The following is a 22,169-nucleotide window of genomic DNA, read 5'->3' as shown; positions in this document are numbered from 1 at the left end:
TCCTGGGATTCAAGTAGGCAAAAAGGGCTAGAAGACATCTTGTCATTATTCCGGATATAATCTTGCTCTCAGTTTTCAGCAAAATACCTGTGGTAGTTGGGAAAGAAGTGTCTACAACATTTTGCAATGTTTCTTCGACTCTGGGCTTGATTGTGACTTGTTTTGCCAATGGGATGTGACCAAATGGTCACATGGTATGCCAGCAGAGAATCGAAAAGTGCTTTTGCAGTGGGGCTTGGCCCATCTTGTGGCTGAAACCATCTTGCCACTGTGTGAACAAACCCAGGCTGCTGTCCTGGAGGGTAAGAGGCCGAGCAGCTCCAGGCATGTGAGGCAAGTCATCCTACACCTGCCAGCCCACTCCAGAGACTTCCCAGTCAGTCCATAGAATCATGACAATTAATACATAGTTGCTTTTTTAAAATATATAATTTAAAAAATTAATTTTTAAAAAATTTTAATTCCAGTGCAGTTTACGTATACAGTGTTATATTAGTTTCAGGTATACAAAATAGTGATTCATCAGTTCTACTCATTACCCAGTGCTCATCACTGTAAGTGTACTATTAATCCCCATCCCTGCCTCCCGTCTCCCTTCTGATAACTCCCAGTTTGTTTTCTGTAGTTAAGAGTCTGTTTTTTGGTTTGTCTCTTTTTTTTTTCTTTTGTTTTGTTTCTTAAATTCCACATATGAGTGAAATCATATGGTATTTGTCTTTCTCTGACTTCTTTCACTTAGCATCATACCCTCTAGATCCACCCATGTTGTTGCAAATGTCAAGATTTCATTTTTTTTTTTATGGCTGAGTAATATTCATGTGTGTGTATGTGTACACACACCACAGCTTCTTTATCCATTCATCTATTGATGGACACTTGGGCTGCTTCTGTAATTTGGCTACTGTAAATAATGCTGCACTAAATGTACGGGCGCATATATCTTTTCAAATTAGTGTTTTCATATTCTTTGGTCGGTAGTGGAATTACTGGATCAATGGTAGTTCTATTTTTAATTTTTTGAGGAACCTTCATACTGTTTTCCACAGCAGCTGCACCAGTTTGCATTCCCACCAGCAATGCATGAGGTTCCTTTTCCTCCACATCCTCACCAATACTTGGTGTTTCTGATTTTAGCCATTCTGACAGGTGTAAGGTGATATCTCATTGTAATTTTGATTTGCATTTCTATGATGATGAGTGATGTGGAGCATCTTTTCTTGTGTCTTTTGGCCGTCTGGATGTCTTTGGAGAAATGCCTGTTCAATATTCACTCTTTTAAGCCTCCAAGTTTTGGAGTAGCTGCTGTGTAGCAAGAGCTCACTGTTGGAGTACACCGGTCTTCCAACTGTGCCTGTAGCCAGTCCTGAGATCTGCTTTTGGACCTTCTCCAGAGAATAAACATGCTGCTTTGGGAGTAGTGGAGAAAGAGAGAGAGCAGGTTCCTCAGTACCCTTTCAACCTTTCAACGAGTGTTCCCTCTTTTACTCCCACTGCCGTTTCTGCTTCCTGAAGTTCGCAGTGCCACGCAGCCCCGAATCTTTTGGGAGGTTCTTTCTGTGCTGTTTATTTGGTTGCTTCTTAGCTTCCTGCAGTACTGCCTTAGGATTTGTCTTTCTCATTTTTGCCAGTTACCATTGTCCATCAGTGGTCTCACTTTTTAAAGTTTGCTACTGTTTTCTCCTCTTTTTATGTGTTTTAGAAAATTTCCTTTATTATACTTTTATTTTTTTTTAAAGATTTTATTATTCATGAGAGACAGAGAGAGAGAGAGAGAGAGAAGCAGAGGGAGAAGCAGGCCCCCCGCTGAGCAGGGAGCCCGATGTGGGACTTCATCCCAGGATCCTGGGATCATGACCTGAGCCGAAGGCAGACGCTTAACCATCTGAGCCACCCAGGCGCCCTTTATTACAGTTTTAAAGAGGTTTTGGGAAAGAGCTCAGCCAAAGGGAGGTATTCAAATTGCTGTCTTTAAATGGAGGTTTAATTCTGTGTTTTTAAAATAACACCCTCCTAACCCACCTGCATTTTATGGTGGTAAGTGATAACGGTGTACCCAGACTGGAAAATGCTGGCCAGTTCAGTAGATTCAGTGGAGGAGTCATTCACAGTTCACAGGGCTTTTTAAAAATTCACTTGTTCAGAGTTACTGTTTCGTTTTTTTCCTGTCACACCCAAACTTATTTTGCATTAAGTTTAGCCAGATGCAATCTTCTGAAATGATTGAAAAAGTCAAAATATTTCATGTTCTACCTTTTAAACAAGTGAACCCATAGGGATTTAAAGGATTTTTTTTTTGGTAGATTTTTCCTTAAAAGTTTTTGAAAGAGGACAATTAAAAAAAAATGTATTTAAAAGCCAGATCTGGTCTGAGCCAAAAGTGTTTATTTTTCACGTCCGTCTGCAGTGCACCTCAGTTAGGCGATAAAAGGGAAAGGACAAGCTTTCAGATTTTATTGTGAAATTTATGAACAACAGGATTCCTGGTCTGCCACATGCTGCTGTCCTTAGTCACCAGAGGCTTCTGGGGGCCCAGCTGTGGCATTGCAAATGACAAGGCACTGGTTCCTGTCTTTTTTCCAAAAGCACAAGCTAGTCATTAGCTTTACTGCTCCCTGTACTTTCAAGAGCTGGAAGAGGCAGACGGGGGTGTTTGCTCTGCACCTTCAGGAGACCCCTAACCCTGTGAGCTCGAGTGTCTGGTACCCAGCAGATGCTAATCTTAGTCAAGAACCTGTGGCTGCATTTGGGCTGAATGAGCTGGTATTGGCTTGGTAGCCCCACAATTGGGCCGCTGTGTTGAAGTTAGCATATTGGTTTCCGAGGGCTGCCGTAACAAGGTACCATAAACTGAGTGTGGCTTAAAAACCAGAAATTTATTGTCTCAGTTCTGAAGGCTAGCAATCTGAGATCAAGTGCAAGATGAAGGAGAATCTGTGGTGTGCCTTTCTCCTAGCTTCTGGTGGTTTCCTGGCTGTCTTTGGTGTTGCTTGGCTTGTAGGTGCATCGTCCTGATCTTTGCCTTTATGTTCACATGGCGTTCTCCCTGTGTTATCTGTCTGGTCCAGATTTCCCCTTCTAGGGGCACCAGTCATATTCGATCAGGGCTTAGCCCAGTTACTTTGTTTTAACTTGATTACATCTGTGAAGACCCTATCTCCAGGTAAGGTCACATTCTGAAGTACTGGGGGTTAGGACTCCAACTTGTTTTTGTTTATTTGTTTGTTTGTTTTTTCAGGGGAACACAGTTCAGCATGTAACAGGAAGAGTAAAGCTCGTGCCATTTGTGACTCTGACTTCTGTGTGTGTGCAGGGCTACTCATAGGGGTCCTGTGGGGAGTCCAGTCAGAGATGAGAAGGGAGGGTTGTAGGACTTGCAGACGGGGAGCAGGTTAAAGGGTCCCTACCCTGATGGGTCTTGAGGTCAATGTACAGGGTTCTCCACGTTGCGGATGGGGATGCAGATTGTTTAAAGCAAGAGCAGATTCTGTCTTTATGTTATTGCTTATTGTCCAGGAAGACGAGAGTCCCAGGGCTTGTGGAAGTTCCCAGGGCCTCCCAGCCATACCACATAGACAGCACTTCTCTACTGGGCTCTTTTCATGTGCCACACTCTGGACGGGAACTGGGATGGGTTGACTCCTGGTGCTGGTGAGGAGGCAGAATTCAGTTGGACATAGTGATCATTGAGGGTATACTTACTGTTATAGGGATATGAGGCTTCTATGCATGGGAGGTGTTATTCACCATCTCCTGTGTCCAGTGGGGTGTCTGGCTCTTAGGCACTTTGTATGTGTTTGTTGGATGAATTAATGCTACATTTATGTGTGTCATTATTTACAAATAGAAAAGTAGAGATAATGTGTGTTTTAGAGGAAGGAGAGCCTACTCCTTGCCCAGGGAATTGGGGAGGGCTTCCTGGAAAGGATAACATTTGAGTTGGGCATCTGGGGCTGGGTTTTGGGAGAAGGCAGGCCATTTCAGGTAGAGGAGGAATGCCAAGATCTCGAAGAACTCCTTTTTAATATTGTTATCGTTAATAACGTGTTATTATATAAGATGACTTCAATTCCATTTATAAATGGACCTGTATTCTCTGCTTCTTGTTCTTTTACCATTCTCTCTGTTTTCCTTTTCTTCTAATTCCCTTCTTAGTGCCTAGATAGGACAGGAAGGCAGGAGACTGTATGTCTGGTCTTTACTCTGTCCCTAACTTAGCACTGTGACCTCTCTGGGCATCCATTTCTTTCTTTAAACAGGGGTTTGCACTAGGTGACTCCTTCTAGAATGAATTCAGAATAATTGGTTATTTACCCAACTATTGCCTCAAATGATGCTAACTGCTATAAGGTAACAAGAGTATATAAAGTGTGCTCTCTCATACTTTGATTACGGTCCAGATTGACAAATGAGACATCTTCATGAAACAGTAACACTGTCCAGTGGTGCAAGCCGTCTTTGAACTTAGGAAGTGTTAAATTAAAATGATCAATTTACATAGGATTTTTTCCTTAGGAATCCTGACATCTAGTTTTCATGTAATATATCTGAATGCGGTTTAGTATTGTTTTTAAAGTACATAAAATTAATAGGAAACCATAGTACATCACACAGTTTTGTATGGTAGGCTATCACATTGAACTGTGTACAGTTTGTATCATTTTTCTAACACCCATCTGTATTCAGTATCTGTTGCTGTGGAACAAATTTTAGCAGCTTAAAACAACAAATATTTATTATCTCATAGTTTCCAAGGGTCAGGAATCCAGAGTGGTTTGGCTGGGTGGGTCACTGCAGAGGTTGCAGTTAAGTTGTTGGCCAGGGCTGTGGTCATCTCAAGACTCAACGGTGGTTCAGGGATTCACTTCCAAGCTCAGTCACGTGGGCATTGCCCTAATTCTTCACAGGCTGTTTGGTGGAGAGCTCTGTCGGTGTCTCCAGGACAGGGCAGCTGGTTTCCCCTGGCATGTGTGATAAGAGAGGGGCAGAGGGAAGAGGGAGATGAGGAGGGAAGGATCTTGCTAGAGCATGCCACCCTTACACACCCCATGGCGTTCTTTATAAGCTAGTCTCAGAAGTACCTCACGTCACCTCTGCGGTGTGCTGTTGTCACACAGAGCCACCCTGGGACTTTGTGGACAGGGGTTACCCAAAGGCATGAGTACCAGGGGTGGGGCTGGTCATCTGGGAGGCCGCCTTCCGGACATTCCCAGGGTTCTTATCGCTTCAGGGTCTGGAATTAGGATGGCTTCTCCAGGACTACTTTTGGAGACATCTAGGAACTGAGAAGTAATTCTGTGATACCATTTTTTAAAATTTACTTGATAGAGAGGGCGAGCATGTATGAGCGGGGCAGGGGGAGAGGGGTGAGGGAAGAGCAAAGGGACAGGGAGAAGTAGACTCCCTGCTGAGCAAGGAGCCTGATGATGCCACTCAGAGCTCGACCCCGGGACCCCGGGATCATGACCTGAGCCGAAGGCAGACACTTAGCCAACCGAGCCACCCAGGCGCCCCTGCAATACCATTTTTATTGTTTTCTCTCTTCATTATATATTTCTCTTTAATAAGAACAAAATCATGTATTTTTTTTTTTACAATTTGATATTTTCAGTCAAAATTTAATTTAGCTTTTTATGTGGAAATTTTCACACTTCAAAAAGGATAAAGAACAGCACAGTGAACTTTCATGTACACATCACCCAGTTTCAGTAATCACTAATTCATGGACAATTTTGTTTTCATCTGTATCCCATTCTCTGCCTCGGTTATTTTGAAAGAAATCCCAGTTATGATTTGATTATATGTATTTCATTATGTCTCTTGAAAAATAGGGAGGCTTTTAAACATCTTAGTAATACCAAAAAATTTAACAGTAATCTTTGGTAACATAAAAACAAACCCAGGGTTCAAATTTTCCCTATTGTCTTATCCTTTGAAAGTAATTTTTATAGTTTGTTTGAATTAGGATCCCAACAACGTCATGTATATTGCAAATTCCAAGATCTTTGTGTTTTCTTCTAAGAATCTTAGGATTTGGGATTTGAAGATTGACATTGGTCATTTCATTCATCTCCATCTTTCTATAGGGTGAGAAAACTTGCTAAGGGTCATGTGGCTGGTTCATTTAAGATTAGAGCCGAGATTTTCTGATTTTTAATCTTGGGTGCTTTCCATTTTAAGCAGAAAATATTTTAAGACATGCCTTTGGGGGACGCCTGGGTGGCTCAGTGGGTTAAGCGTCTGCCTTCAGCTCAGGTCATGATCCCAGGGTCCTGGTATCCAGTCCCACATGGGGCTCCCGGCTCGGTGAGGAGCCTGCTATTCCCCCTGCTTGTGCTCTCTCTCTCTCTTACAAATAAATACATAAAAATCTTAAAAAAAAAAAAAAAAAAGACATGCCTTTGGAAGAGTTTTCCGTCCTTTGATTCCTCTGTTGTATTGTAGGCATTGACATGAATACAGATCCTTACCACTTGGATTTGGTTGGTCCAAGGGTCTATTTATTCCAGCTGTCAGTCCGCTCAGGGCCACATGGTGGCAGGAACCACACCACCTTTCCCCTTTGGTGAGCCCCTTTGAAAGGTTAAGCTTAATATGAGGGCTATCTCTAAAGTAAATCCTAAGTCTTTCCCAGTGCAGTATTCTCAATTTGCTGAGCTCCTCACTTAGCCATTCTGGACATCTTGCCTTTGATACATTCTGCTGAGTCTATATATTCTTTTGCTTATTTTTATTCAACATGATTTCCTGGAGATCACTTTGTATCAACTCAGTTCTTATTTTAGGAAGGTTTTTTTTTTGTTTTTTTTTTTTAAATACTGTACTACCATAAGCTTTAGGAGTCCATGGCATTGTCTTAAATAGCAGGTCACGGAGAAGGAACTCTTAGCCTGGCACTGGGAGTCTTCACTATATGCTCTTTGCCTCCTTTTGGCTCCCAGGATGAATTAACTTAGTTTTGCCATTCATGGAGCTATAGTTCCTACCTCTTGGTAGGCCCAGTTGGATTTGGGAGGGAGCTTGGTCAGGACTCCGTGTCAAACACTTAAATCCAGAAGAATGCTGAGAATCTTTGCCACGCGCTCAGAGTAAATGATTATGGGTGTTTTTTCTTGTTCTTCACAGGCCCGTCAGCTCATCTTGCAGTATGGCTTAACTCTCAGTGACCTGGACCGACACCCAGAGGTAAGAGAGAGAGGGGCTGCTGTGTCTTTCTGTCTCCTTTTTTTACGGCTGTCACTTGCGCACGGGCTCTGGATATCTTGTTGAGTCTAGGAGAAAGGTCAGTGAGTCATATTAGGTTTTCTCCTGGGATTTTGAATATTAAATTTGGCTAAGGTCACGAGGGGAGAGGTTGTTAGTTTCCAGTACATTCCCTGTGGTTTAACCCTGAGGGCTCAGTATGGGCGTAGTGAAGGGGGATTGAACCCAGAGCTTCCTGTGGTCCTTGCTCAGAAGTAGAAGAGTGAGCTGGCCCATGGAGCTTACCAGTAAGTGGAGATAAGAAGTAATTATCTGAGGCAGCCATGGACATTTGGAAACAGATTACAATGAAGTGTCAATGGCAAAGATGGTTGAACACATGGGCAATCCAGAGGAGACTGGTTGATGAGGGTGAGCAGCATACTCATAGCTAGCATTTACTGAGCCCTTCTGTGTAGTTCGTGTTATGCCAAGTGCTAGGTGTGTATTCAGCTACTTAATCTCCAGTAGTCTTGAGGGCGCATACCATCATCATCCCATCTTACAGGTGTGAAAAAGACACAGAGAGGGCAAGCCATTTGCCAAAGCCACGCTCCCTGTAACTGGTAGAGCCTGAATATGAACTCAAATGCCTCTGGTGCTGGAGCAGTGCTACTTAGAAGGGTTTGTGGGGAGAGGTAAACTGTGAAGAAGAAGAAACTTGAGCGGAACTCTGAAGACAGGGTGGCCAGGGGAGGAGAGGGTGTTCCAGAGAGGGTACTGACCTGGTCTACTAACCTGTGTCATCCTGGTACATGTGGGCCTCAGAGGGGTGAGTCAGAACCATGGGAGGGGCTCGTTTGCGGGATTTCTGTGGGCAGAGCCAGGGCAGAGTGTGAATCAGTGTTCAGCACTGTGAGGAGAGTGGTTTGGGCTGAAGGTGGGCCTGGACCTCACACAAAGAAGGTTGGAGACTTCTGGGCCCCAGAGAGTTGCCATCGCGTAGCCTGGCCCTGGGGTTAGTTCAGGGTGGGGAGAAGCAGTGCAGGCTGTCTCTTCAGACCAGGGCCCGGCTCCATGAAAGGATGGAAGCACAGTGAAGCTGAAGCTCAGTACACTTCATAAACCTTTGCCATGCCAAGCAGCTTGAACTGACTTGTACCCTGAGGTTTTTTCATACTGCTGTTTTAAATAACCACACTTAAGGCTCCCATATTGCCATGCAGAGTCCAGGAGTTTACTTGGTTTCAGATCTTGAAAGATGAATGAACCCGTTTGCTCCTGACTGCTCTTGGGGTTGGTGGTGGAATTTCCTCACAGTGGGAGTGGACAAGCCCAGACAGGTGCTTTGGTGGGGTCACAGTGGGGGTGCCTCGGATAATTTCCAATTGCAGATCACGTCATATGTGTGTCAGCTTTATAACTCTTCATTGGGTTCTCTCTGTCTGCCCAAAACTTCCTTTCTTTTTGCCACATTAGTATGGAGACTTCTGAATCAGGGTTTCTCAGCATTTTTTCTGTTACCCGCCCCCCCCCCCCCCCCCCGCAGTGAAATTTTAATACCATAGATGTACTATGTATCTTTTCTGTACTTAGGGGTGATGTCACCCACATTGGGATTGTGTATTCAGTAATTCTAGCTCCTCCACAGAGAAGCCCATCAATGAGAAAAGGGAGTGTAATGTCATGGGTAAGAGCTGCACCCAGGTGTGGTTTCCAGACCCCATATTTCTTTTCCTGGTGACCCTAGTGGAATAGCCTAACCTCCCGGAGCCTGTTTTTTGACTGCTTAAATGGGAATAACTATACCTAGTTAATAGGGCTGCTAAGCATTTGATGAGTTGTTACATATTCAAGCTTTGCACAGCGTCTCTTAGTAGTTTTGTATCTTCCCTCCCTCCCTCCCCCCTCCGCCCCCAACACAGATTGACCTTGCCATCGATGGTGCTGATGAAGTAGATGCTGATCTCAATCTCATCAAGGGCGGTGGGTGAGTGTTGTGGGGACTTTCTTGCTGAAGAGTATCTGCTGGATAATCCTTAGTAAAGCAGAGTGGAAGGCAGAATAAACAAATGGCCACTGTGATGTATGTGAGCTTGTCTTTCTACTAGGAAGTTGTATGGTTGTAGAGGCAGCTTGGCATTTCTAGTCATGAGTAGCAGCAGTCTGCTGAGTAGGAACCTGGGCCTCACCTCTTCGGTGATATTATTCATCTTAATGGGTTCTCTGTATCTGCTTCCTCTGCTGATTCAGAGGAATTGTGAATTAAACCAAGTATATTGTTGGGGCTGGTTTATTAGATCTGTGGTCATTAGTTTGTGATCTTTGCCTTAAAGCTGCTCTTTCCCTCTGTGAGTCGTTAGTTATATTTGTTCATTCATTTGGAAAACATTTATTGGTGAATGTTTCTTAAATGTTGATTTGGTGGGTAAGGAATGGTGAGTTGAAGAAGGTGAAGTCCTGTTCTGCTGGTTCTCATAACCAAGCAGACTGCAGTGACACAAAATATGTTTAGCATCTCACCGTGCTCTCCAGCTGTCAAATAGTGGACAGACAGGTTGTCCTTCTCACGTTATAGACCCTTCCATTCATGCCATGCTCAGATGACCTTTCCCTGAGCATAGATGCATCTTAGATAGGAGTGTGCCTGGCCTGACTGGGAACCATTTCTCCCCGACTCAGGCTCATGTTTTCGCAGTCCATTTACTAGAAGCAACACGTCTTAGCTCAGGCTGCCTTAACAAAATGCTGTAGACTGGGTGGCTTCAGCAACAACAATTTCTCAAGAGTTCTGGAGACTCTTGGCTTCAGTTGGCTGCCTTGTCACTGTGCCCTCAGGGTGGAGGGAGAGCACGTGAGCTCTCTGGTGTCTTTTCTTCTAACCCAGTAATCCTGTCAGACCAGGGATCCCCTTACATTTAACCATAATTATTTCCTTGGAGGTCTCATCTTCCAAGTGCACATTGGGAGTTAGGGCCTCGATATATGAAGTTTGGGAGAGACACAATTCAGTCTGTTGCATAGCATGGTGGAGTTGGGGATCTCCCTTTAAGAATTAAAATTAAATTTCTCGTTAAGCGAGTTTGGGTTTACTGTCTCTGACCTTAGTTTTCAAATTGAGTTTGTTTCCTACCCTGTGTTCATTTGCCTCTTCCTATCCCCAGAGGCTGCCTGACCCAGGAGAAAATTGTGGCTGGCTATGCCAGTCGCTTCATCGTGATCGCCGACTTCAGGTACAATGTTGAGCTGTCCACTGGGGAGGTAGATCAGACCCCAACCTCATCCCCATTTTATAGAGGAAGAAATAGAGAAAGGGAGGGGCTGTCTGACTTTCTGAGACTGATGGCAACTGAGGGCAGTGTCTTGGAGGATTTTGTTATGTTAGGTGTCCATTGGAAGGAGGAGGAAACAGCTTGTCACTCTGGTGACAAGAGCATGTCCTCATATATCATTCATTTGGTCCTTGCAGGGAGCCTCAGAGGAAGGACAGGCCCTGCCCACGGGCAGTGACTCAGCATGCCCTGCTTCCTCTGGGCTTACACATGACCTTTGTTGTGCGTAGTCTTTGACCAGGCTCTCAGATTCTCCTTCAAGGAGTCTGGTAGAAGGTGCTTGTGCTAAGCATGTGAATTAAAAAAAAAACAAAACAAAAAAATGTATGAGATATTATAGCAGTAGAAAGAACATAAATAATGAACACCTGTATAGCCACAAGCCAGTCATACCCAGTTTTAACATTTTTGTCTTAATTTACTTCAAATACCTCATTTCTTAAATAGTAGAACATAGCCAAAACATTTGAAGCCCTGTGTGTTTGTCCCTGCTCTCCGCCCTTGCCCACTCACTATGTCTGAATTTGGTGTTTGTCTATACCATTGAGCTTATTTAGATTTATTGTATTTTTTTACTTTTCTTCCCAGGAAAGATTCGAAGAACCTCGGGGATCAGTGGCACAAGGGAATCCCCATTGAGGTCATCCCAATGGCCTATGTCCCAGTGAGCCGAGCTGTGACTCAGAAGTTTGGGGGTGTGATTGAACTTCGAATGGCCGTCAACAAGGCAGTAAGTGGCTAGGGAGGTTTCCCAAGGGCATTCCAGGTTCTCCGTGTGGTGTCTTCCTTTTTGCTTCAGTAGGGGTCCTCTTTTGCATAGCTTGGGTAGTCAGCTTTTATTTATTTATTTTTAATCAGATTATTGGTTCATTTTTAGAGTACCAGCTTTATTAGTTTCTATATTCAAACTCATGTAGATACTACTACACTTAATGCAGCACATATTCTCTGTACAAGTGGGGGATTGATTCTTTCTTTCGGTCCGTTGGAGTCTGACGCTTCTCAGGCGATCGGATCTTTGTACCTGCGGTCTGGACCGCCGGGCTTCACAGTGGCTGAAAATGGGCTTTGGGAGGCACTCTGGGGCAGGATGTTTTCCAGGTTCCATGGTATAATTTTCCTTTTCTCCTCTTATTTCATTCTGTTATTAAATGTGACAAGAAGGAGGATTTCCTGGGGGATGTGAACCCCTCCTTAGGAATACGCTCCAGAAACTTAGTGGAAATGTTTCTCTTCAGCTTCTAAAGTGGACTGCACTTTTTTTTCCCTCTTCCACTTAAATAAACAAACTAGCAAAAGTAATAACCTAAAAAATAACTGTAATTACAGATATAACCGTATAACAAGTTTGGAAGATACAGAAGAGAAAACAAATGATCTGTTAACTCTACCCTGATGCATATTTTTATTGGGTTTCTTTTTTTCCTGGTGTTTTTCTGATGTTTTAAAAACTCAGTCCTAATCCTAGTGGTTGTACAGAGCTCTCGAGTCTGGTTCCCTCTGTAGCTGAAGAGCCCAGAGGAGACTGTTGGAGAGGGAGGTTCTCTCTCATGGCCAGGGCGACTCCAGACAAGAGCCCCAGCATTCCTGGGGCTCTTCACTGACCTCCCACCCCCTCGTCTCCAGCCTGCAGGAGTGGCCTAGTTTCCTTGCCTGTCACTGTGGTGTTCTGTCGGCATTTGTGTTCCCAAATGCCTTCTGGTGCTCTAGGAACTTTGGATTAATTGTCTAAAACTACCCCCTGCTTTTTTTTTTTGACCCCAGAACGCAGCTCTGCTTCCTGTTTTGGTGGGAGTGCCTGCTCGGGGAAGTGATAGGGGCGATAGCACTGCCTTATTTTGCATTACTGGGCACCTAAGGTGAAGTGGTGAGAACGTTGCACCGTGTGGATCGTCTGCTTCTGTTGCTGTAGTTTTTCATTCTAACCATAGCTAAGAATTGTTGAGCTCTTCCTGTGAGTCCTCACTGTGGTAAATGCTTACCCATGTGGTTTATGCATAAGCTGCCATCTCAAGTATGTATCATTATCCCCTTTTTGGAGTGGAGGAATCTGAGGCTCACAGAGGTTAATGGCTCCTCTGAGCCTCCTCTGTATCTATGTGGCTTCAAGACTCAAATTCTGACGTCAAAGCTCCTGCTCATTACTTCTTCATAGCACTGCCTGAGCATGAGGCGGGAGTACTGGCTGGAGCGGGTTAATTAAGATACTTGTCTTTGGGCATCCCCTTCACTTTCCTGCCTGTCTCTGCCTACCTATATCTACATCCTCGGTAAGTGTGGAAAATTACATCTTCTAGGGTCCCGTGGTGACGGATAATGGGAATTTTATCCTGGACTGGAAGTTTGATCGGGTGCACAAATGGAGTGAAGTGAACACAGCTATCAAAATGATCCCAGGTAATGTGAGTGGGGTTCATTGAGCATAGACACCCAGGCACTTCCTAACTGTCCCCTGCCTCTGGCCATGGGAGGCATGATGGGCGTGGGTTTTGTAAGACTTGGTTGGAAAGAAAAATTTCCTTTGTAGCATGCTTGGAGTTTCTGACATCGTGCCTTTGCTTTCACCCCCCAGGAATAGTTACTGCTTACCTAGTGGCTTGTTGGTTGTGCATTTCATGACTCATTTCAGTTGGGATAGGCATGGAGTTGATGGAGTATCAGAGGGGGTTTGCCTTGAAATAAGCTCACCTTCTCTGCATAGAGCCTTACCTTCTAGAAGCTTGACTGTAGCCTCTTTCATTTTTGTGGGCTCTCTTCTTGTGTAGTGAGGAAAAATGACCCTGTTCACCTGTACTCATTAGATACATACCACAGGTGCTGCTCTGCATGTTAACAGGGAATGCTCCCATCCTAGAGCATGGAATCTGCCTCAAGGAGAGTTCGCGTATACCCGGGGAAAGCTGTGTGTGGCTGTGTAGAAGCCATGCCTACAAATAAGATGGAATGTGCTAAATTTGCTAGAGAAGTACCAGGAGTCTACAGTGCGTGTAGGTTGCTTCCTTTGGAGAGTGTGGGAAAGTTCCTGGAAGAGAGGTGGCTTTTGACCTATGCCTTAGCATAGTGTAATCTAGACACTGCACTAAGTGTTTAAAAATGTCTCATTTGATTCTCCAATTGGATGAGATAGTTACAGAGCAGGACGTGGGCATGCCAAGGGCTGCATTGCCAAGAAGGGAGCCCTGGATTGTCTGCCTCTAGACCCTGAACCTTTAGTCCTTCTTTGAGTGCCAGGTTGAGGAGCGGTGGTATGACATGAACAGTTGGGGTGGGAGAACCTCTAAATGCTTGTAACAGGGATCTGGGGCCCTGGGTAAGGCTGGGTGGGCAGTGTAGAGGTGAGTTACACGTTTAGGCCAGAGGAGGTATTGAAGGCCTATATGAGAGGATCAGATGGAGGAAGCAGATGTGAGAGACATCAGTCTTACGGTATTGAGAGCATAAAGGAGTGTTTGTTGAATGAATAAATTCCTAGGAAGAAAGGATAGTATTGTTTGTTGAATGAATAAATCCCTAGGAAGAAAGGATAGTTTTGTCACCATTAATTAAATGTGATAGATTCTAAGTAATCCATGCTATTTGGGAATGAAAATGGTGTGAATATATGCCATGTAATAAGGAGCTAGTTCTTCCAACCTTACTTTAGTCTGCTGTTTTAGTCTTCTACTGACAATCTTGTAGCAGATTTATTAAGCAAAAAAGAGGAGTTGAATTATGCTTTCTCTCTCACTTAGTGAAGTGAGTAATTTAATAGAAGAAGTAATGAGCCAAGAGGGCAAGTGGAAGAGAAGATGGAGAGGCCACTGTTAGTAAAAGGGGAGCACTTGCCCCTGAGGATAATGTAGATAAACCCAGGGGACTGTATAGGAAGCAGCTCACCAGTGTGGGCGCTGTTCCTCTGTAGGTGAATTTCTTGCAGTGCCCGCTAGGTAGCTCTGTTGCTCCTGCTCAGACCTTTCTTGGCTTACTGAGACACTGAGTTGTCCTTCATGAGGAAGTTTCTGCTTTATTTGCCCTCTGCCCCAGTAAGTAGAAGCTACAGCCTAGAGAAGTTCAGAATCTTAGTGGGAACTTAAACTGAAGAAAATGAAAAAAGAGAGGCTGGATGTTAAATCATGCTATCAAAGCATTGGTGTGGTTCATTGCCTCTCCTGTTTGCTCTTCTCTTTCCCTGATTGGGGGATTGGTCTGTTATGATACTGCAGGACCAAAATCCAGGGAAGGGAAGCAGGGCAAGTTTCCCTGTCATCCCTGTCACCCTGCCCTTGCCCCATGTACATTTGTGTGTGTGAGGACACTTAAGAGTTCAGTTGGACTGGTGCCTGGCTGATCACTCCCTCCCTTGGATGTTCCATTGGGGTCCACCCAGAGCACAGAGATTATAGAAGGGCCAAAGCTCGTGGATTCTGAGCCCCATGCTCACAGTGAGCCACCTCTGCCCTTTCACTACTGGGGGTAGTCAGTAACCTGAAGAGGGGAGTGCTCTGAGATCAGACCTTCGGCTTCTGCCATTCATCTCTGCTCTCTCTCTCAAGCCTTTTCTGAACCTGGTTTGACTTCTTTTGGATCAGGGGGAGCTGTCACCTTATATTACAGAATTGTTGGAATGGATGGGTCTTGCATGGCCACTGTGCTTCCTTTGGGAAGCTTCAGTTGGTGCAGTGACGTGCCAGGGACCTATGTTTCAGCAGCTCCTTTTTCTGCTTCATGGCTTTTCCTCACTGATAGATTTTATTTGTTATGTATTGGGAGCCATCATGAGAAGTTTCAATTTTAAAATCCTTTTTTTTTTCTTTAAGATTTTATTATTTATTAGAGAGGGAGAGATCATGAGCAGGGGGGAAGGGTAGAGGGAGAAGCAGACTACCACAGAGCAGGGAGCCTGATGTGGGACTTGATCCCAGGACCCTGGGATCATGACTTGAGCCAAAGGCAGGCGCTTAACCAACTGAGCCACCCAGGTGCCCCTTAAAATTCTTTTTAATTGACATTGTTCAGTATTACAAGAGTAAACGGCAAAAAGTCTCTTCCTTCTTTCCCTCTGCCTTTTCCCCTGTTAGATGGTGCTAAATTGCCCCCCATTATTGCACCAATTTACCCCTCTACTAACAATTTTCCCTACACACTGGTCCATCAGATTTGTTTTCCTGATAGTTGAACAGTATTATCTCATTGTAGTATTGTGTATATATGTAAATATTTTCAGTAAACGTTGCTTAGAGTTGTATTAATTTGCATTGGTGAATAGTATTCTATCATATTTGTGTGTGAAAAAAAAGTTTGTATAGCTATTCTACTCTTGATGGGCATTTGGGTGTTAACCAGTTTTTAGCTGTTAGGAAAAGTGTTGCTATGAACATTCTTGTATACATGTCTTTTGATGACCATGTGTACCTACCAGTTGCATATATACCTAGGAGTAGAATTGCTGGATTGTTAGGTATGAATATGTTCAGCTTTAGAAGATGTACTAACAAATGTTTTCCTAAGTGGTTTTGCTAGTGTACTCCTGCTGTCTGTGAGTGGGAGTGTCTTTGCATTCTAGTAAAATTTCATTATATATTCATTCTGGTGAGTGTGTAGTGGTTATCTTGTCATTTTCATTTGCATTCTCTTCACTAATTAGTTTGAGCACCATTTCTAAGTTTATTGGCCATTTTACATAGCCTCTTTTGTAAAGTACCTCTTTAAATCTTTGGCCCATTTTTCTACTAGGTTGTCTTCTTGATTTGGAGAATTATTTATAAATTTTGATGCGAGTCTTTTGTTGGATATATGCATTGCAAATATCCTCTTACACTCTTAGAAAACTTCTAAGGCTGATAGTGTGATTGAGCATAAGTAGGTGTGCAAATAACCAAAGCAAGTTTCTTCTTCTTGAGAAAGAAGAACACAGCTGGCGGTGTCACAGTCCCAGAATTCAAGATATATAACAAAGCTGTAATAATCAAAACAGGATGGTACTGTCACAAAAATAGGCACATTAATCGGTGGAACAGAATAGAAAGTAGAAATAAACCCAGGCATCTATGGTCAATTAACCTACAACAAAAAAGGCAAGAATATACAATGGGGAAAGGACAGTCTTTTCTACAAATGGTGTTGGAACAACTGGACAGCTACATGCAAAAGAATGAAACTGGACCACTTTCGTAGACCACACTCAAAAATAAACTCAAAATGGGTTAAATGTGAGACCTGAAGCCATGAAACTCCTAAGAGAAGCAGTAATTTCTTGGACATTGGCTTTAGCAACATTTTTTTCTGGATCTTTCTCCCCAGGCAAGGGAAAGAAAAGCAAAAATAAACTACTGGGACTACACCAAACTGAAAAGCTTTTGTACAGTGAAGGAAATCATCAACAAAATGAAAAGGCAGCCTACCGAATGGGAGAACGTATTTGCAAATGCTATATCCAATAAGGAGTTAAAATCCAAAATATATAAAGAACTCTTACAACTCAACACAAAAAACTAGTAATTTAAAAACTGGGCAGAGGACCTCAATAGACATTTTTTCCAAAGAAGACATAGGATGGCTAACAATCACATGAAAAGATGCTCAGCATCATTAATGATCAGGGAAATGCAAATTAAAACCACAAAGAGATATCACCTTACACCTGTCAGAATGGCTAGAATCAAAAAGATAAATAACAAATGTTAAAAAAAAAAATCCAAAAAACAAATGTTGGTGAGAGTGTGGAGAAAAGGGAACCGTGATGCTCTGCTGGTGGGAATGTAAATTGGTGTAACTACTGTGGAAAACCATACGGAGGTTCCTCAGAAGATTAAAAAGTATTATATGATCCAGTAATTTCCACTGCTGGGTATTTACCCAAAGGAAATGAAAACAGCAATTTGAAAAGATATATGCACCACGTTAATTGGAGCATTATTTACAATAGCCAAGATGGGGAGCAACAGAAGTGTCTGTTGACAGATGAATGGATAAAGATTTGGTATATATGTGCAATGGAATATTACTCAGCCATAAAAAAGAATGAGATCGAGCCATTTTCAACAATGTGGTTGGACCTAGAGGGTATTATGCTAAGTGAAGTAACTCATAGAAAGACAAATACCATGTAATTTCACTTATATGTGGGATCTATAAAATAAGACAAATGAACAAACAAAAAAACCCAGAAACAGACCATTGGTTGCCAGAAGGGAGGGACGGGGGGGATAGGCAAAATAGGTGAAGGGGTTTAAGAAGTATAAACTTACAGTTAATAAAACAAGTAAATCACAGATGAAAAGTACAGGATAGAAAATAGGGTCAATAATATTGTAATGACTTTATATGGTGACAGATGGAAGCTACACTTACTATGGTGAACATCGTGTAATGTACAGAATTGTTGATTCACTATACTCTGTACCTGAAACTTAATCTAGCATTATATATCAACTATACTTCAATTTAAAGAGAAAAGGAAAATAACTGGGAGTGGGTTTACTTAGAGTAGTTATGGAGGACCTCTCTGAAGAGATGACTTGTCATCTGTATCTGAAGGACAGTGAAGAATCATCTCCTTGAAGTGCTCAGAGATGACTAGTCCAGCAAGCAGAATAGCATGAGCAAAGGCCCTGAGGCAGGAAAAAAGTTAGCACATTTGGGTATAGTAGAAAGCCAAGATGGCAGCAGAGAAAGGGATTGTAAGAAGAAATAAAAATAATCTGAATCTCTTTTCATTGTTCTGAGAGAGGAAAGACTTCAGACCTGTCATTTGTCCAGTGCTGCTCATAGTGGTTGTGTATGATCCTTGACTCTCTTCTTGCCTTGGGAAGCTGAAACTTAATGCTTTTTTCCATCCTTCATCCTGCAGGCGTGGTGGACACAGGCCTTTTCATTAACATGGCTGAGAGAGTCTACTTTGGGATGCAGGACGGCTCTGTGAACATGAGGGAGAAGCCTTTCTATTGATCCTGCAGGAGCGGAATGTGTTCACCTTGAGCCCCCAGCCCTCAGCTGAGGCAGACATGCCTCTCCAGGAGCCTTTGCCTTAACGCAGCTGTGCCAGGCGGATAGCTGGCAGGGTGGGGGTTGGGGGGGATTAACTCCAGCCTTCTGAAGTATTGTTATTTAATGTCTTTTTAAAAAGAGAAATATAAACATATATATTTTTACTATTAAAAATACTGTTTTTTTATTAAAGTAGAACTTGATTTCATGTTTTATATGAAACATTTACCAAAAAAGAAAAAAAAAGAAAGGGACTGTCTTTTAAACTTTTAACTTGAGTCTGCTGGTTAAGCTTCTGAATATTGGGTTTGCTGAGAAATGTAAATCAAAACTTTTTCTTTAAACTGGTAAAATGAAGGGCCCGGCCAGCAGTGATTCCCTGATGCCTTACTGGAAACATTAGAGTTTACTTTTCTACCACACTGTTTTGTTGTGATCACGCACAATCCTTAGATACATATTTTAAGATGAGGTTTACAAAAGTCTGTCGAGTGGAGCAGTGTGGTGTATAGTGACTCAGTGTAAACTGTCACAGAGAACATGGTGTTCTTTTGCTAAGCCCCCTGTTGTGGGAAGCCATTGGCCAGAAATACTTGCCAGTACTGCCAAAGCACTGCTGTGGAATGTGAAATGTTTTTGAGTAATTGTCTTTTTGTTGTCTTTTTGTTGTTAATATTTTTCCTGTTCCTTTATTATTACTCGCATGGTTCATTGTCAGAAGTTGTCATTTCCTTACATTGTTTGAGGGTTGAAATAAAACAGTATGGTGCCATTTTGACTCTTTGTCTTTACTGTTTGCAGTAGTTTTGCAGTAAAATAGGGATCAATTTTGCACACCAGCTTACACTGGATCTTTGATAAGGGGTGGAATTTACTCAAGAAATCTTGAGCCGAAAACTAGGTAAATATTTCCTTTATTTTGGGGTGGGCTAGACGTCAGTTTTATTCCATAGACTTTTGTCAAACAAGACCTTATTTTCTTTGTTAATGGAAGATAACTCAGCTGAACAAAAGTCACCAGGTATCCCCAAGTGTCGTATTAGTCCGCAACCCTTAGTCCCAGAAGCTGGCGAGCATTAAGCAGGTTCCTCGTATTCCCTCCTTATTCTCCTCACTGATCTTCAGATCGTGTGCCCAGTGGGCAGTGCGCCGTCCAGACGGGGAGGGGGAAGGCCGCCATCAGCTCGGTGGTAGATCTGGGTGTGCCTGAGGAGCCCAGGCCATGAGGTGTTCATGCTGAGGGCCTTCATCTCCCTCAGCGTGCCCTCGGGTTGGAGCCTGGGATTGTAACTACCGAGCCTGCGGGCATCTCAGCCCCTGCTAATCCATTAGGTGGCCGGATGAAAGTTAACAGAACCTCTTTAAGGAGGCTCTCTTTCCCTTGCTACGTTCCTTCTCTTTATCTTCACTCCCAAGTGCTCTTTAAAAATGTTGCCTCACACTTTGTTAGGAAACCTATTGTTAGGAGCGCTTTCATTTTCAAACCTTCTTCTGGTCTAGATGATAAGTTTTGCACAAGATGGGCACTAGATCTTAGCCGAGAAAACTTGATAGAACTCATTTTTGAAATCCTTTCAAGCTCTTGTGGCAGGGGTTAATCAGAGATAAAGATAGCAAAGCTAAGCTGGGTTTCTGAGAAGCACCTGCATGCTCCATGTCACATGGACATCCTCAGTGGCTTTCAGGGCGTTCGCACCTGTGGCCAGAATGCAGTCCCTATGAGCACTGATGTGAGGTTTTTCTTCTCTCAAAACACAAACCCCTGCCGTGCTTGAGGCACACACATAGGAGTTTGTTCTAGAGGTAAATTTTGACCAAAGGTTCTTCAATAAAATTGTTATCAAGTGTGATCTTGCAGGTGATAAATTGGTTGGAAAAAATTTGCAGGCCCATGATGGATCAGAGGGGCACAGGATGGGCTGCCGGTCTGGCATTTGGGAAGGGTTACAACCCAGTTAAACAGCCATGCTGGGAGGCATCAAAGGGGCACAATCGCATTTGAGTAAGATTGAGTCAGTTTTGGTTTCAGCTAGAAGAGCTCATAAAGTTTTGATTCATTTATCAGCCTTTTTCTGAGTTCCCATCACATGCTAGTTTCGAGTGGGCACTAGTGGGAGGGAGGGGACAGAGACAAGTAACACCCCTGTGTGCTCTAGGTGCTTCCACCCTGGTGGAGGAGACAGGCAGTTTGATGGAGGAGTGCTGTGATGGAGCAGTGATACGAAGGCATTGTCTGTCGGCCTAGTGGGGAAGGGGTGGGCCAGCCGGTAACCGGCAACAGCCTCCTACTTGTCTATCGCTCACCTTGTGCCAGTGCGATTCTGGGCCTCTGCCCTCATGTCTTACAGCCACTTCATGGTGTTCTCTTAATTTGCACAGTGAGAAACAAGTTCACTTTAAGTCACTTGTTCAGGTCATAACACTGGGAAGCCCGCCAGATTTAACTGGCTCCGGGCCTTACTCTTAGTTCAAGGGGGTTGTAGGATTCTGGATAGTTCGCATTCCTTAATTCTTGTGTTGGTCATTTGCAATTTGAGCCATGAGTAATTTGTTAAATTACTGAAGTTAATGAAATGGTGTGTGTGTGTAGGCTCATAGGTAATCCTATAAGATTAATTTCTGGTTTTGGATGAGCTTCCTTTAATGGCAGAAAAGAGTAGAACATGGCACCAACTTAGGGTGAGTCATGGGAAAGTGCACTTGAAGTCCTCCTCTTCTGCCACCACTGACTTCTCCCCTCGGCTTGTTTCCTTTTCTCCTTCCCAGGCCTGGGGACGTAGGTAGGCACAGTGGCAACCTGAGGCATGGCTCGCCTGGGAAGGGGTGTTTATGGCTAAGGACTGTGAGTTCCCCTTAGCCAAAAAGACTCTTCAGGAATGCATAGCTGAACAGAGTTGGTTTTATTGACCCATTGAATGAGGGAAGTCACATGCCATGTGGGGCTGCAGGGTGTCTCAGTCAGAGGGTGTTAGGGCCTAGGTTATTTGGGCTTGTATCTGGTGCTTTGGAGGAAGGCTCAGGGAAGCCTGGCTCTGCTCTGGATTGGTTTGGGTTGGAGGTGGGAGAATTCGGTGATCGGGTGTTTTAAATTTTTACCAAGACGGTAAGAATGGAGTGAGGCTAAATCTGGGATTGGTAAAGAAGCTGCAGTCACTCAGCCAGAATATGGGGATGTCTGGCCCTTTTTGTGATTTGGACACTGTTCACGTTTTGTCTGTGTTGAGATGTAATCATGGAGTCATCTGGTTTTTGTCTTCACCCACCACAGTCACAGAGTGGCCATGTCCGATGGAGTTGTGTGAAACTGTTGATGTTCCACAGGAGAACACCCCATCCTCGCTGTGGGTGTCAGGCCAGCTCATAGCGACACCAAGGCCTGACTGTAGCTAGGACAGGGCTACGCTTCTCTTTCTCAGGATATGCTCACCCCAGGACCCGGGAGGCCTGCGCATTCTATAATCAACTCTTCTCTCTTTGATCAACAAGTATTGAGCACTTGCTGTGTATCGGACACTGGGACGGAGGAGTCTGGCCACAGATACCCATGATGTAGCTCCATCCTTCAGAGACTTCATTGGTGCCATGACGACCACTTCTCATAACTTTTCAAATGCCCGAGTTTGCTCACTTCCTGTCACACCTAGCAGCTGAGGCAGCCCAAATGCCCGAGTTTGCTCACTTCCTGTCACACCT

The 22,169-nt window shown here is 43.7% G+C and overlaps 1 protein-coding gene across 1 annotated transcript in view; it reads left to right on the top strand.

Annotated features, from left to right (window-relative positions):
• Positions 1 to 19,248, top strand: part of RPIA (ribose 5-phosphate isomerase A) — a 30,568-nt gene extending 11,320 nt beyond the window's left edge. Inside the window, exons 4-9 of the mRNA XM_028122490.2 lie at positions 7,123 to 7,182; positions 9,105 to 9,169; positions 10,344 to 10,412; positions 11,100 to 11,241; positions 12,809 to 12,908; positions 18,340 to 19,248. Of these exons, the coding sequence (XP_027978291.1) occupies positions 7,123 to 7,182; positions 9,105 to 9,169; positions 10,344 to 10,412; positions 11,100 to 11,241; positions 12,809 to 12,908; positions 18,340 to 18,437 (534 nt within the window). The 3' untranslated portion in view covers positions 18,438 to 19,248. The remainder of the gene's footprint in view (positions 1 to 7,122; positions 7,183 to 9,104; positions 9,170 to 10,343; positions 10,413 to 11,099; positions 11,242 to 12,808; positions 12,909 to 18,339) is intronic.
• The last annotated feature ends 2,921 nt before the right edge of the window (positions 19,249 to 22,169 follow it).

This window comes from Eumetopias jubatus, unplaced genomic scaffold, assembly GCF_037043125.1.
Source record: "Eumetopias jubatus isolate StellerSeaLion01/CBP00866 unplaced genomic scaffold, mEumJub1_p1.0 scaffold_9, whole genome shotgun sequence".
Classification (NCBI taxonomy): domain Eukaryota; kingdom Metazoa; phylum Chordata; class Mammalia; order Carnivora; family Otariidae; genus Eumetopias; species Eumetopias jubatus.
This window is presented reverse-complemented; position numbering and strand designations above follow the sequence as displayed.